Below are 15,632 nucleotides of genomic sequence, written 5' to 3' on the forward strand. Positions count from 1 at the left end.
TGATTAATCACCACCAAAAAAAGTATTGGACGCACGTCCTCCTTTTAGCCGTTTCCTGGTCATGAAGTTTCGAGTATAACAAATAATAATTTCCTTAAGTTTTCTCTCCCAAGCACCTTGCACGAAGGATATCCTACAGTTTTTGCCAAATAAATTATTTGAAAGAGTTAGTGTCTGATCGACTATTAGTTGTATTTATCATAGGGTCATCAATAGCTGAGATCTATGTTCACGGCATTCTGTTCAGTATTTTCAGAGAAAACTTTCAAGTACCCAGACGTACTGTAATATTCCAGATAATCCATTGTGTGGAACCACTGGATGAACAACTCTCAATATAGACAAGTATTGCTGTCCCTCTTTTCTGTTTTCTCAAAGAAAAAAAGCTCACCCGGCTTTTTTTCTTTTCTTTTTCGTGCTATGAGCAAAGACTACTCAGAACAAAAAGAGAAATACGTGCTCTGTGGGATGAATTCCCATTTTATGTACCATTTGCGCTTTATCGGGTTTTAAGGGGAAGGCTGGAAAGTTGACAAGAGTGGAAGTGCTTTGCAAAGTAAAGAATCAGCACTGCCTAAGTTAAATTAATATTACTTTTTTATAGTTTATGGATGGCATTGCAGCCGACTTTTCATGTTTGAAAATTATAGGATGCAAAACTGCGTGGAGGTGATCTCAAGCGGATTCGCCAATATTTTTATTTTGAAAAGCTTGTTGGTAGCAGCACGAGCGATGCAAAGCATTGTGAGCGGCAAATTTTTGGAAAATGAAACTTTTTATACGAAATTGACACTTTTTTGCTGCCTAAAGTGGCACCGAAAAAACCTTCTTATTGGCAACTCTGGCCAGGCTTTAGCACTGAATTCTTTAGAAACCAATAAATTTTGAAATTATCTAATGTGAAAGGCCAAAATGGACCCAAAATCAAGATTAGAAAAATTAACAAAGCAGGCTGAAGAGATTAATATTGACTCTTCTATTCCTTCTAAAAGGTTCATAAGTCTCACATGATTTTGGTTGCATTAGATACCCATATTATTTTGTTGGCAATTTCAATGAAACAGTTAAGAGTAATATGGGCCTATTCAGTCAGGCAAATAGGCCTAACTTTTTATTGTTTCCTTTTCTTATATTATAGAAGGCAAATCTGGCTTAATAAATTATTAACTTGGAGGGGGGATCTTTACCATTGATAACAGGTTTATTCTGTACTTTTGTTTAGGCTACTATAGGCCTACTTAAACTTTTTTTTTTACTCCCCTCCTCAAGTAGCAGCCTCCTAGTCTAACATAAGCTCCTCTGTAGGCTAGTCTTCCTAAATTAGGGGTAAATTTTTACCAAGTCATATTATTGACTAACAAATAAAGTGAATATACCACTTGATGCCTTTTTTTATGCTCTTTCCAAATATAGTAATCATTTTTATCAGAAATGAATTTTACCCCCCCCCCCCTTATATATACCAATTCAGGGTATATATTTGCACATAGTGTGGGGGGGGGCAAATTTTGTTTCTGATGTAAATGGGAGGTAAGTTTAAAATTTACCCCCACCCCCTAATACATAAATAGGTAAAATTCTACTTTAGATACTTTTGGCTATCTTGGGAAGGGGTTAGATTAGGAAAATGAGACTTTCAGGAATGGGTTTACAGGCTATAGTATGTCCCAGGAAGGTATTTTGAAGTACCTACCTCCACTCCTCCCTCTAAAGGGTCGTGAAATTTGCCTACATGACAGGTCTATACCCATTGAAATTTTGACAAAACAACATTTTACCTTAATTTTCAGTTATCAGTTTCTTTTTCTCTGGCTTTAGCTCTGAAAATGCAATTTCAAATATTTGATCAGAATTTTAAGAGATATAAATAGTTTATTTCCAAAATTTAGGAAATTTATTTGCATATCTTTAAAGCCTTATAAATTGGGATTGAGCAAAGTTGTGAAGCTGAAAACAATTTTGTTGTACTTCATTTAAGCAGAAGATCTATTTTGCTAGGTTTCACTTCTATAACTCACATATTTTTAAAGGGCATCAAAGGTCAGGACCGTCTAGAGGGAGAAGGAGTGGAGGTGGGTACTTCAAAATATCTTCCCAGGACATACTTTAGCCTGTAGACCCATCCCTGAAAGTTTCATTTTCCTAACCCAACTCCTTTCCAAGATAGTCAAAAGTAGCTAAAGTAGAATTTTACCCCCACCCCTCTAATGTACAAATATATACCCTGGATTGGTATATAGGGGTGGGAGTAAAATTCATTTCTGACAAAAATTATTTTTATATTTAGAAAGAGCATAAAAAAGGCATCAAGTGATATATTCACTTTTTTTGTAAGTCAATAATTAATTTGGTAAAAATTTACCAAATTAGGTTGGGATTAGTACCAACAAGTATTACTGCATAGCCTAAGGCTAGAAAATTGTACCAGCTAATCTGATATCATCATGTAACAGTGAACTGGACAAGGGAGAGGGGTGGAGGTACTTGTGACAATATTTTTGTGGTTTCCTTAAGAACAGTAAACCTAGCATAGGATAAATAGGTACCCACTATTCCTAACCTAATTTCAATCACAACAGGCTACAGCCAGTGGCTGTGGTCCCTGATGCAGGGTATTTTGTAGAATTTGCTGCTGGGACTAGATGGATTTTAGCTAGTAAAGGTTGCCAAAATGCTACATAGGTTAGGCCTAGTTGGAAAGAATTAATTCCCTTGGATGTATAAAGTGCCAAGTATGACTTAAGAAAATTCCTATGGAGCTATCCAAGATAAAAGAAAAAGATTATCTTGATAAAACCAGTTCTAACAAACTAGTGCAGCTTGCTGCTCATGGACAGTAAGTATTGGGTAACCCTCCCCTTTCTCTTGAGAGATGAGTATAACCTACATAAGTCAGTTTTAGGCTGATAAATAAGGTTTCACAGCTTAAAGAAAACAATAATAATAATAATATAATGCAAAACAAATAGGCCACAGGGCCTCTACAAAAATCTTTTAAATTGGAAAAAATTGTAGGCACTTTCACCATAGTATTTGTCCAGTTCCTGCTTGAACGAGTTTAATGAGTTGGCATTGATGTCTTCAAAGGGGAGATTGTTCCAGTGTTGTGTTACTTGGTTCTTGAATACCCATCAGCTAATATCCTATTGGAGCCTCTCCTCTTCAAGCTTGAGGTTGTGGCCATGAAGGTTCGTGTGGCTGACGTTGAAAACATCGTTAGGCTGGATGTTTCTGTAGGCATTGTAGCTAAGCTTCTACACCTCAATGAGGTCTCCTCGGTACTGTCAATAAGCTACTGAAGGAAGCTTGTGCTTCCAGAGCCTGTCTTTGTAGGATAAATTTCTCAAAGTTGGTCAGAACTTTGTTATTTGTCTTTGAACTTTTTCAAGAGCTTCAATGTCTTTGTTGTAAAAGGTACGTGTAGTGCAATGAACATATTCAAGGATGGCCATACCAAATCTTTGTAGAGAATGGAAAGGGTCTTATCATTTCCGGAACTAAAGTTGCGCCTTAAAACTCCTGCAAAATGATTTGTTTTCCCAATAATGCCGTGGTAGTGGGCCTGGAAGTCGAGGTTGCTGTAAATGACTACTCCCAAGTCGCACTCCTACTAGCATGATGGGATTGGTAAGTCTCCTAATCTATATTCATTGTGGATAGTAGGTTTCCCTATCATTAGCTTGTGGCTTTTGTTGATATTGATTTCCATCAGCCAGTTGGCCATCCAACTATTGAGCTTGTCAAGGTCCTCTTGCAGAGATTGTGCATTGGCAGCTGTTTTAATTACTTTATACAGCTTGGTGTTGTCTGCATACAGTAGAATCTCAGAGTTGGCACCTTCTACTAGATCATTGAGATACAGGTTGAATAAGAGAGGGCCAAGAACCAAGCCCTGGGGAACACTGCTGATTACCTCTACTTCAAGTGTGCTCAAAACTCCATCTACTGATACTGTTTGAGACCTTCCAATAAGAAACTGTTCAATTCAATCAACTGTGGCTCCCAGACCAAAGTTGCAGAGTTTGTATAAAAGGCGACAATGAGGTACTTTGTCAATGGCCTTTTTAAGGTCTATGTAGATGACATCAACTTGATAACCCTTATCTGCATGCATTTTCTGGTTTTCTACCACCATAAGAAGCTGTGACTCTGCAGACCTTCTCTTCAAGAACCCAAATTGCTTGCTAGTGATAATCTTTCTTTTGCTCATGTGCTCAAGGATATGGTCAGACATGATAGATTCCAGTATTTTGCAGGTTAGACTGATCGGGCAGTAATTTAGAGGATCTTGGCGGTTTCCCTTTTTGTGCAATGGTATCACTGTTGCCTTTTTCCAGATACTAGGTAGTTCATTCAACTGTTAGGATTTTTGAAAAATCATCAGTAGAGGCTCTGCAATTAAATCTGCAGTTTCTTTTAACACTCTGGAATGAAGTCCATCCGGACCTGGCGATTTGCTTATCCCTAGCTCTTTGAGTTTCTTCAGGACCACCTGTGGGTCTATCTTGATCCTGGGTGTTTAGTCAGAGACTATGGTTTGCAGGGTTGGTAGTGATAACTGAATAGGTTCCTGGGTGAAGAGGGTAGTGAAATACATGTTTAGCAAATCTGCTTTTTCTGCAGATCTTTCAATCAGGAGTCCAGTCATAGGGTTTTTTAAACTTGGAATGTCTGGCTTTGCAATGTGTTTAGAATTTATGTGGTTCCAAAACATTCTGGGGTTTGTCTTGATAGATTCTGCAAGGTTTTGCTCTCACATGCTAGCTGCTTGCCTGGTTTGTTGCCTCAGCTTATTTTGTAGCCTTCAGTAGGCTCTTGCTTTGAGAGGGCTCGACTGGTCAGCTACATACATTTTCCAACTGGCTTGCTTTTTTTTAATGAGGTCCAAAACTGTGTGTGGTAGGGTTGGTCTTTTATAATGTTTGGCAACTGGTAGCCTACGTGTTTCTCCTTCTCCTGAGACATGACGGAGAGGAATTTGGAGTACATTTCCTTACAGCTTTCACTCAAACTGAACTCTTTTCCCCAACCCACTGTGCTGAGGTCATTGCACATCGCAGCGAAGTCTGCTCTGTTGTAATTTTTTCTTGATGTTTTTTTGTCTTTTCTGCCATTAGCTAAAACCTGGAAGCCTACTATACAGTGATCAGACTTTCCCACTGGTGCTAGTAGGTGGATGTCCTCTATCAGTTCTGAATTGTTTGTCAGTAGCAGATCCAATATACTTGGTCTATCCATACCTCTGGTTTGTGTGGGGTCTAAGATCAATTGGTCCAGATGAGAGTTATTCACCACTTCTAAGAATTTCGCCTTGGGTGATGTTGGGTTGTGCAAGTGCATGTGCTGTCTAGTCCAGTTGATTTTTGGTAGGTTGAAATCACCAATGATGACTACATTTGATAAATTATTACTGCAAATCTCAGTGATTTCTGCAAGCAAGTGCAAGTCATTTTCAAGACTGCTATTGGGACTTCTGTAGTAGATTCCGAGTTTGATATTTACTCTATCAGCTGTTGTTATATTTAACCAGATACTTTCTTGGGATAATTTATTTCCTCTGGGACTTACTGGGGTAGCTTGGACGTCCTGTCTGTAATTGTAGAGGATTCCCCATCCAGTTCGCTGTTCAATCTTTCTCTCTAGGACCTTGTAATTTGGAATCTGTAGCTCTGGGAGTGTAGGCAGGCATCTGGTATTTTTGGTTTCACCTCAGCTATTCCAACTATATGGGGATTTTCAGCACTTCAGTAGACATAGGCCTATTGTGCTATACTATTTTTTTTATTATTTAGATATTGAGGTAGTCTGATGTATGTTATGCCTAGGTACTGCATTGACTAACCTAGAAAAATTATATTCTGTTCTACTTTCACATACAGCCATTTGAACTTGGTCTCTTGGCTGCTGTGGGGCTGAGCTCCAAGAATTCCATCCTCAGAAGTCTTTCTCTTTAGTGAATACTTTCATAGCCTATCACTGACTGTGATTCCCCTACATTAAGGTCAGTTTTAACATGTCATCTGTATAAGATGGGAAACTTGAACTGTCTAAACTAATTCTAAATCCTTCACATAGATTCTTTGTGACCACATATGTGAGGCAATTAATGAGAACAGTACTTACAACAAAACTCCAAGGATTGGTATAGAAAAAGTTCCAAAGCTGCCTTGAATTTGACAGAATTCCAAAAGCTGCCAAATCTGCCAACAAATTTCACTTGGCCATTAAAGCTCAAGTAGCATTGCTAATATGCTCATTTCACATTATTTCATTGCAGTAGCATTCCACAGCAGCCTGAGGAAGGTCTCATATTATACTGTCAAAAATACAATAGAAACTGAACAGGGAATAATCAAGCCTGGATCTTTTTGTTATCTCTGGGAGAAGCAGCAGCTCTGTAATCTTGCTCAGAGCAGTTGTTGGTATATAACCTATGCTTGTTTTTGGCACCAATCTTATGTCTACACATATTTGTAATAGCAACAAAAGATGCACAAACAGAAGGTCCAAACTGTATTGGAAGTATTTAGAACAAATGCCATCAAGCCCAGGAGCTTTACCATGTTTAAGCTGACATGCAGTATTAACTATTGAATTTTTGAAACTATAAGACTGTCCTCATTTTTGCCAAATACTCTATCATATCAGCTAGATTGCCAGAGTTTAACTGTAGCTTTGGGTGTACAGAGCCAAAAACTGAAGGATAGTGTTTTACCCAGGGGCAAATTTCCAGCATTTTTATTGGGGGACAAAAGGGGTCCATATCCAGATAGATAGTCAAGGGGCATGGGATATAGTAATTTTTCTCCACATTATTAAAGGGGCAACCACCCCCTTCTTCCCTTGCCCTAAACAATGCCCCTGGTTTTACTAATACATCTTCTGGAGTGACAGCATCATCTCTGATGCTGATCTCTGCAGTTGTTTAGATTTTTTTAAATTATCCACATAGCCCTCAGGTTTTTATGTACTTTTTCTGAAACCTTTTCAGCCCCAGGCAATGATTCCATTACATGTGAATATTTCAACTCATGTTATGAAAACAAGTTTAATTTAATGAAAACAAGCTTGGAGTGCATGCTTTCCCATGAAAAGTTTGAGAGAGCAGTAATGCATATGGATACCAAATTTTGGAATTGAATTCTCATTTAAAGATTATTTGTTTAGTATTCCTTGGATTTTGAGAAAAAAAAAAAGAAAAACAAAGAAGTGACAAAGAGAGATTACAATTTGACAAATTCAGTGTAAAAAGACAGGCATTAGTGTTCCGTCCCTATTCAAAGATGATTTGATTTACCATAAAGTCAGAAAAAGCCAGGCAAAAAAGACACATAACTTTAAAATTCAATGTGCACTAGCAGAACGTAATATTTCAAAGGAAGTGGCTTTGTCAGCTTGCAACCACAGGAGGGACTCCTTTTATACCAGATAAATATTGTTGTTTCTCCTATGGATAAACTGCTTTCATCTCTGCTTTAATTGTAGGCCTATTAATTTTTCTAGCTTAAGTATGACCAAGAAAACACATTGGCGTATCTGTTTGATTCACCATCCTAGCTGAATTTTTTTTTTTTTATCAATTTTACTTTCTGGATAGTGCCAAATTGAGTTTTAGACAGCTAAATGCCTCTACTGATTTTTCAGCACCTCCTGGTCTGCAGAAAGAGGCAACCTTACTTTATTTCATTTTGGTGTTTCAAGTCCAGTACCTATTCTGCTCAAGTTTAGCTTGTATTAAGCTGTTATTTTTGGTGTTTGTGATAATCTGGTGAATAAAAGTGAGTTGCATTTTCTAACCCTGCTTTTGGTTATTCCCAAACCTGTTTTAGGATCAGAGGAAAAGAGCTATAGGCAAGATCTCATTATATATTGAAGTCTGGTACCCATTATTTACCTTGGTGCCTCTTTGTGGCTTGTGGTCCCACACCTCTCAATTGAAAAATATTTATTTAATTTTTTTTCAGGTATGTTAGATCATGCATTGAAATAGCAAGAATGGGAGATACATACTACTCAGAGTCAAACTATGAACATGCCTATGTTCTGTACATGAAGTTTTTAGTGTAAGTATAAATGTTATTGCTATGTAGTCAATATAGACTAATTTAAACTAGTTGAAAACATTTCTTGTTTCTTTGAGAATTGTTTGATTTTTTGAGCAGATGTCATTGCTATTGTCTTATATTGACTTGAAAATGTAAATTTGGGTCATATTTTGTGTGTTTCTGATTATAACCTAGCCTTTTTCTTGGTTAGCTCATAAAATAGTTGTACATAAGAGCAATCCATGGGGGGAGAGGATCAAAAGAAACATTTAATGTTTTTTGTACTAATTTCTTTTCAAAGATATTTGATTATTGAAGCAAGTCCGATTTCTAACAACGATATGTACGGTACTAAGCTTCAGAATTTTTGTTTTCTTTTTTAAGGTTTTTGAATTGTTGTAATCCCTTGTCAAAATGGAGAAGCATCATTTTCAATAATTGAAAATTTTCGTTTTTTGGGCCTTTGTACTAACTGTATATAACTGGTTGCATTCAAAAAGGTTTTCTTTTTTAAAGTACCAAGGACACCTAAAATGAAAACTAATTCATTAAATTGGTCAAGTGCAAACTTACACAGCCATATACGTTTTAAATTAGTGTGAAAAACCGATAATTCATTTTTTAAGGAGAAAGATCGCCTGTTTACATAATGTATTCCAATACAAAAGTTCGTGGCCAATTTCAAAAATAAAGAACGTGTGCTGGTAAACAGCTGAAAATGACCAAAAAATAAATAAATCAGCATATAGCCTTAGAAAGTGTTGTTTTCTTGTATGTTTTGGTAAAACCGAAATTGGAACCTAGTTCAGCAAAGCTCTTTTCTTTGAAAAATACTTTTAAGGAATGCTTCTTGAAAAGAGCTTGGCTAGACTAGGCCTAGTCTTGATATTACTAGGATTTTTGGCATTTCAGGATCTTTTAACCATGAAGCATTTGTAGTTTTGGTACAACAATCCATAAATCCCTATTGGTAGTTTTGCAGACCTAATGACTTCCACTGATAGCCTACCTTATGTAGGCTAAGGTAAGACACCTCGTAGGCTGTGTGATTTGCTTGAATATTTTGATATAAATCTACCTCATAGTTACTATATAATAGTAGCATATACCTTTTATGCTTTTTTTATATTAGAAATAGCCTACAAATTACTTGGGTGAGCGCTGTTTGACTAGGCCTATTAAAGTCATTGGTTCTTTATACTCTAAGCAACAAATATTGTCATTTACTCTTATATACAAAGCACTATAAAATCAAAACAACAGGCAATACTGTGTTTCCTTTAAACATGGAGAATGATATAAAGTCTTCTGTATGACTTTTTAAACATCAAATTATTATAGAGAAAGATGAATAAAGTTATACAGAATACTTTTTGGTTTTCTTATTTAATATATGATCCACTAAAATGTCATGCAAAAGAAATTACATTACCCCACTGATACTTAGAGAAAACAACAAAGTCATACAGATGGCTTTTCATAGTTCCAATTGCAGTTCAGGCAACTTGGTGGTCACATATCAATCCTAAAACTTAGTCAACCTACCTGCGAATTTATGTGGCCAGGAAAATTAGGCTTAGGATGCTTCTTCATCAGCAAGTTCCATAGACATTGTCTGTTGTGAGTCAGCCCAAAAGTCTTAGTCATCTCTATTGTAATTCAAGTAGACTTTCCAAGTAGACCTGTCTGCCTAGAGTCTAAGGCATTTTGACCAAGTTTTAGGATTAACATGACCACTAAGTCACCTGGACTTGCAGTCCTCAGTCAGAAAACCAAATCTATAAGCCAAGACAGTTACACTAAAACAGAATTAATTGGAAATTGGTGAAAAATGGACTGAAAATTTGCCTGGCCTTGTGTGCAAACAAGTGGCAAAGGGTCTACCTGCCTAAAGTCTTAGACAGGCAACCCAGTTTACAAGCTCAGACAGTTACACTAACACAAAATTCATTCAAAATTGGTTGACCCAACAATTTGCCCGGATTTGCAGGTGAACAAGTGATATAAGGTCTGCCTGCCTATAGTCTCAGGCAAGGACAGCTGAGTTTTAGGACTAACATATGAACATCAAATTGCCTGGACTCACAGGCAAACCAGCAACAATACTAATAATCGATTGAATTTTCAGAACATGCCTCCTAGAGGCGTTCAAAAAACTATGGATATTTATTAGTGAAAACGATGTCACACTGTTATACTAAAGCAGTGCAGGAAAAAAAGGTACTGTTCTAATACCTGGGGACCATGCGAGAAGTGAAGTTTGGTTAATGCTAGTTAAACAAAACAAAATAGGATAAAAATATAATACTTTAGAAACAAATTTTGGCTGTATATTTGCACATTAGGGGGGTGGGGGTAAAGCATAGCATATAATAAATACATAACCTAAAATAACCTAGGTACCTTTTTTCCTCCTAAACCCCAAAAAACTAAAGCTTGAAATATAGTTCCTGGAGTGAGAAACCCCTTGTTTATAGAGCATAAGATAGGAAATTACTGGGTAATGTTACCTGTTCTTGGCTTTTCTCAAGTTGCATTCTTGCATGTAGTGGAACAAAACAGGAATTATATTAAGAACAAAAGTAGAGAGTCATGGCTTCTCTGAATGACAAATGTTGATTAAATAAAGCAATACTATTAGATCATTATCTGTCATTGTTATTAAGTAATATATATTATTGTATTATGAATCATATGCTATATATTATTGTATTGTTTGTACTTGCCATTGTACACTGTTTATTCTAATTCAGGATTAGGCCCCATAATTTTGGAATGCCAATTATGTGAGGGGGGAGCAGTTGCCTCAGTTAGACTTTGAAAAATACCTTCTTATTTCTATTTTGCTACTTTTTATTTTATCATTGCTAAATGGTAATTTTTGCCCAATTTACATTTTGAGGATTGGAATCACTGACATAATTACCAGATACAAATCATCAGCACAACTGGGTTATATTTTGTTTAGTGATGAGCCTGAATAAAAGACTCTTACTTAGTTACTTCATAATAAGTAAATTATTATGGTTATTCGACTTTGAAGTTGATACCACGAGCCTATGCTTTGCTCCCCCCCCCCCCCCTAATATGGAAATATATAGCCTAAGTCAGCTTCAATCATTAGTCAGCTACATATGACCTATTTTTCTCCTTACCCGGTTATTTAAAGAAGAAAATTTTTTGAGCATACGGTTACTAGGTTTCTATGGGCTGTTCTGAGCCTTCTAGCCCCTTCAGGGCTCAAAATTAATAGTCCCTGTAAAGTGATTATTTAATTATAAAAGAGCATGAAAAATACTCATTATTTTGAATTGTGCTGAAACGCTAAATTTTGGTTAAAACTGCAGTCTAGGGTATGTACCAAAAATATGGTGTTGATTTATACTTCAGGGTATATTTTTCACCAGTATGGAGGGTGGGCGGGGGGGGGTAGTCTTGATAAATTTAGCTATATATGGATTTGCAATGGAGTTATGACTATGAGTGTGTCTTATTTTTTTGGCCAGACCATCTTAATATTAAATTAGGCTAATCAGAAAACTTTGAATATAGCGTTGAACTTAGAAGCTTAATTTTTTATAATGCCCTTTGCCTATCACATTTAAAACAGTTGAAATGGGTGACTTTGATATTGATTGTTTTTTTTTTTGCTCTTTTGGATTCTTAAAAAGATATATTGTATTAAAAACAGGTTCTATCAAGGTACTATCACTTAAATATAATAGCTCCCTATGCCCCCCCCCCCTCTGGATACTATCTTGATAGGATACTGTCTGTGCTTTAAATAACAAAAGTATTTACGTATTGGCAACCCTTCTTTAAAAAAAATCGAGGTATTATGATTTAAATATTATAGCTCACTACCCCCCCCCCTCTCTGGATACCACCTTGATAAAATACCGTCTCTGCTTTAAATTAGAAAAAAAAATTGGGGATCCCTGCTTTCAATAAAAAAAATTTCGAGATATTATCATTTAAATTTAATACTTCCCCCCCCCCCCTCTGGATACCATCTTGATAGGATACTGTCTCAGCTTTCATTAGAAAAATAAGTTACTTAATACTTAACTAGGTCACTATATGGTTCAAACAAACACGCAAAATAACGTTAAACAGCTTAGTGTTCCTTGAAAAAAAAAATTAAGGGTATGAGTAAGGGGGTACAAAGACAACAACAAAAATGTCGAAATTACTCAGATATACCTCAAATTATTGGAAAACTGAGTCATAGATTTGCCGTGGCATTCAATAAGATCCAAAGAATACAATTAAAAGGGAGCACACACAAAAGCCAAATTAGGCCAGTAGCCTATGAGAAATCGCAAAATACCCAAGACAATGAACAAGTCCTAATGGGGGGCCTTGGGTCTATCAAAATATTTCAATGGTTCCCTAGGAAGTTTGATATCATTTTCTTCTGTCTCCATTTTAAATGAAAAAAATAATTAACCTTTTGGGATCCCTGCTCTTAATAAAAAAAAATGAGGTATCGTCATTTTAAAATGATAGCCCCCTATCCCCCCTCCTATGGGCAATAATTTACAATTTATTTTTGAATCATATTTTTGAGGTAACTTCCAGTTCAATCTTTAATTCCCAAACCTTGTACATAGCTTAGTCTATAGCTAAATTTGTCACAATAGAAGGTTTTTTTTTTCAGATTCAACTTGAAAATAAAATTCTTGACTACAAACGATGTAAGAAATAGCGATTGGGAAACTGCATTTGAAATGATTTGAACTCATTTCATAAAGACGATCCTGTTTTTTGTCAACATATGAAGAACTGTGTATATTGCAATATTTGCAATTGCATCTGTCTCTTTTTTATGCAAAGTAACAAAAGAGACGAAAATTAATGAACAAGAGAGTAGTGAAGAATTATGGTATGCCAAGTAATATTTGGCAGGGAAAGTCACTGGTGATAAATCGCTAGGGGTGGCACCGTGATTGCGTGGTTTTCGGGGATAAGGGGAACCAAATTTATTTTCGGGGTGACGCATAGATTTTTGGGGAAATATCCGAAAATTCGGGGATAGTGCAAGCCCTGCTTGATTTCTAATCAGGAAAATCGAAATACTTAACCACACAAGAAGGAAAAGCTCCGAATTTGCGGTTGACGCAATAAAGAATTGCCGAAAAATTAATTTGAAATCTACCGAACGCCGCCGCCTCTCTTGGCGGGGGCGTGCCTGCGGCGTGCCGGCGGCGTTACGACACTTCGGTGGCACCAGGCCTGTCGTCGGTGGCGTTTGGTCGATCCGCCGGTGCGGCGTCGGGTTTAGCTGGAACAAGTATCCTGAAATGGTATCTTGCATACCATCTAGCGCTTGGTCGTCATCATCAAAATATTTTCTGACGCATCAGAATAGTCACTTTCTGAACTTGAGGTCATATTTTTTCACAAAATGTATTTTCACTAATATATATGTATAACAATCAACAGATTTTGTAAATTTGAATTTTCACAAATGAAAAACAATAGGTTTCGCTAATATTAGTCAGCTCCGAAGTTTATCGTTGTTTTATTGTTGACAACACTGTTATGTGAATTTACTAAAACTAAAAATGATAGTAACAGGTACACAGAAACTCTTAGGACACATGGATTTTCAGGTATGAATAGACCTAAAATAAATTAAGAAGGCTAAATGTGTTTTCATTTTGGTGTCCTTGGTACTTTAAGGTTTTTGAATTGTTGTAATCCCTTGTTGAAATATATACAAATATTTTTCAATTACCAATTTTTTGTTCTTTATGTAATTCAATGTCTTTTCAAAGATATTTGATTATTGAGGCTATTCTGACTTCTAACAATGATATGTACTAAGCTTCAAACTTTTGGTTTTCTTTCTTAAGATTTTTGAATTGTTGTAATCCCTTGTTAATATAGAAAATGATCATATGTAATGATTGCAAATTTTTGTTTTTTTGGGCCTTCCTACTGACATTATATAACTGGTTGCATTCAAACCTGTTAGCTTAAAGTACCAAGGACACCTAAAATGAAAACTAATTCATTAAATTGGTCAAGTGGAAACTTACACAGCCATATACGTCTTAAATTAGTGTGAAAAACCAATAATTCTTTTTTTAAGGAGAAAGATTTCCAGTTTACATAATGTATTCCAATGTGAAAGTTCTTAGCCAATTTCAGAATAAATAAAGTGTGCTGTTAAACAGCAGAAAATGAGCAAAAAAAAAAAAAAATCAGCATATAACCTTAGAGTGTTGTTTTCTTGTATGTTCTGGTAAAACAGAAATCAGAACCTAGTTCAGCAAAGCTCTTTACTTTGAAAAATACTTTTAAGAAATGCTTCTTGAAAAGAGCTTGGCTAGACTAGACCTAGTCTTGATATTACTAGAATATTTGGTACTCCAGGATCTTTTAACCGCAAAGCAGTTTAAAGGTAAACATTAATAATTCTAAAAGAAAGTATCAATATGTAGGCTACCCTATTGGTAGTTTTGCAGACTTAATGACTTCCACTGATAGCCTACCTTATGTAGGCTAAGATAAGATACCTTAAGATACCTAGTAGGCTGTGTGATTTGCTTGAATATTTTGATATAAATCTACCTCATAGTTATTATATAATAGTAGTATATACCTTTTATGCTTTTTTTATATTAGAAATACAAATTACTTTGACAAACACCATCAATTACTGTCTTGCCATAAGACAAAAATTATATTCAGAGCTGTTCAGAGGGAACAGGGCAACCATGGCCACTGCCTTGACTGGCAAGGGACTATTTTGACTGTTTAGGTGGCAAGGAGGGGTTGCCTGTTTTGATCAAAATTTTCACTTTAATTTGACTGTCTTTGCTTATATTTGAGTGAGTAGAGGTGTAATGTAATTGTTTTTTCCATAGACACAACTAACCCTATGAATAGCTCTGATTGCACTTGAGAAGTAGATGGTATATCATTCTGGGCCATTTCAGAAGAGATTTCTACTTGTTTTGATAATGAACAAGTTTAACTCAAAATAAAGTAAGAAGGCAGAAATTTCAGTTCCTGCCATGCTTAATATTTCAAAAGTATAACTGTTCAGTATCCAGCTTACTCTTGTAATAGAAGGTAGTTTGAATTAGCATAAGAACTCTAGGTTGATGCTATGTAAATATTATTTTACATCAAGCAGTTCTTAGTAGAAAACTATAAGTAAGGAGTTTGAAACTTTTAAAACACTAAAAAAGAATTTTCGATAGAAACTAATGCATAAGAATTTGCCTTTAAATGCTGATTAAAACTATATAGGGCATATAAAATTCATCAAGTTTAATGGATGAATGGATGAAAAAGCTATAAGTTTGAGAAAATTTGACTGATTTTCAAAGAAGAACAAAGACCCACATGAAGTCAAGCAATATTAATGGAAATCACACCCTCAGATTCAGCATATCAGAGAGCCCTTAGATAGACATTTCAAGCTTCTCTTTTAGTTCTTTTTTCCCAGAAGGAAGATTATGGATGCATGTTTTTTTATTTGTGTTTTTCTTGTGTTTCCCCATAAGTGATTGCATCAGACTAGTGGTTCTTGAAATTGGATTAGGGCTCATTTGAATGGAAATTGGATTTTCA

At 35.8% G+C, this 15,632-nt stretch overlaps 2 protein-coding genes across 2 annotated transcripts in view; one reads left to right on the forward strand and one right to left on the reverse strand.

The window, feature by feature from the left end:
• The first annotated feature begins 894 nt into the window (after positions 1-894).
• On the forward strand, positions 895-13,874 carry LOC148945213 (STAM-binding protein-like). The gene is made up of 3 exons (XM_089098975.1): positions 895-992; positions 7,965-8,063; positions 13,826-13,874. Exons 1-3 carry the CDS (start codon positions 913-915, stop codon positions 13,872-13,874), a joined length of 228 nt encoding a protein of 75 aa, XP_088955101.1. The 5' UTR covers positions 895-912.
• Positions 13,875-14,026: 152 nt separating this feature from the next.
• Positions 14,027-15,632, reverse strand: part of LOC148945214 (uncharacterized) — an 18,161-nt gene continuing 16,555 nt past the window's right edge. The window contains exon 5 of the mRNA XM_089098976.1: positions 14,027-14,044. Coding sequence (XP_088955102.1) covers positions 14,027-14,044 — 18 coding nt within the window. The remainder of the gene's footprint in view (positions 14,045-15,632) is intronic.

Source organism: Artemia sp. Qi Xiang Cuo, chromosome 13, assembly GCF_049724085.1.
Source record: "Artemia sp. Qi Xiang Cuo chromosome 13, ASM4972408v1, whole genome shotgun sequence".
Lineage (NCBI taxonomy): Eukaryota > Metazoa > Arthropoda > Branchiopoda > Anostraca > Artemiidae > Artemia > Artemia sp. Qi Xiang Cuo.

Coding starts and splice junctions, on each gene's coding strand:
- LOC148945213 (XM_089098975.1), top strand. CDS start 913: ATGGACCCAAAATCAAGATTAGAAAAATTAACAAAGCAGGCTGAAGAG. Junction 993..7,964: donor TCTTCTATTCCTTCTAAAAG/GTTCATAAGTCT, acceptor ATTTTTTTTCAG/GTATGTTAGATCATGCATTG. Junction 8,064..13,825: donor CTGTACATGAAGTTTTTAGT/GTAAGTATAAAT, acceptor GTCTTTTCAAAG/ATATTTGATTATTGAGGCTA.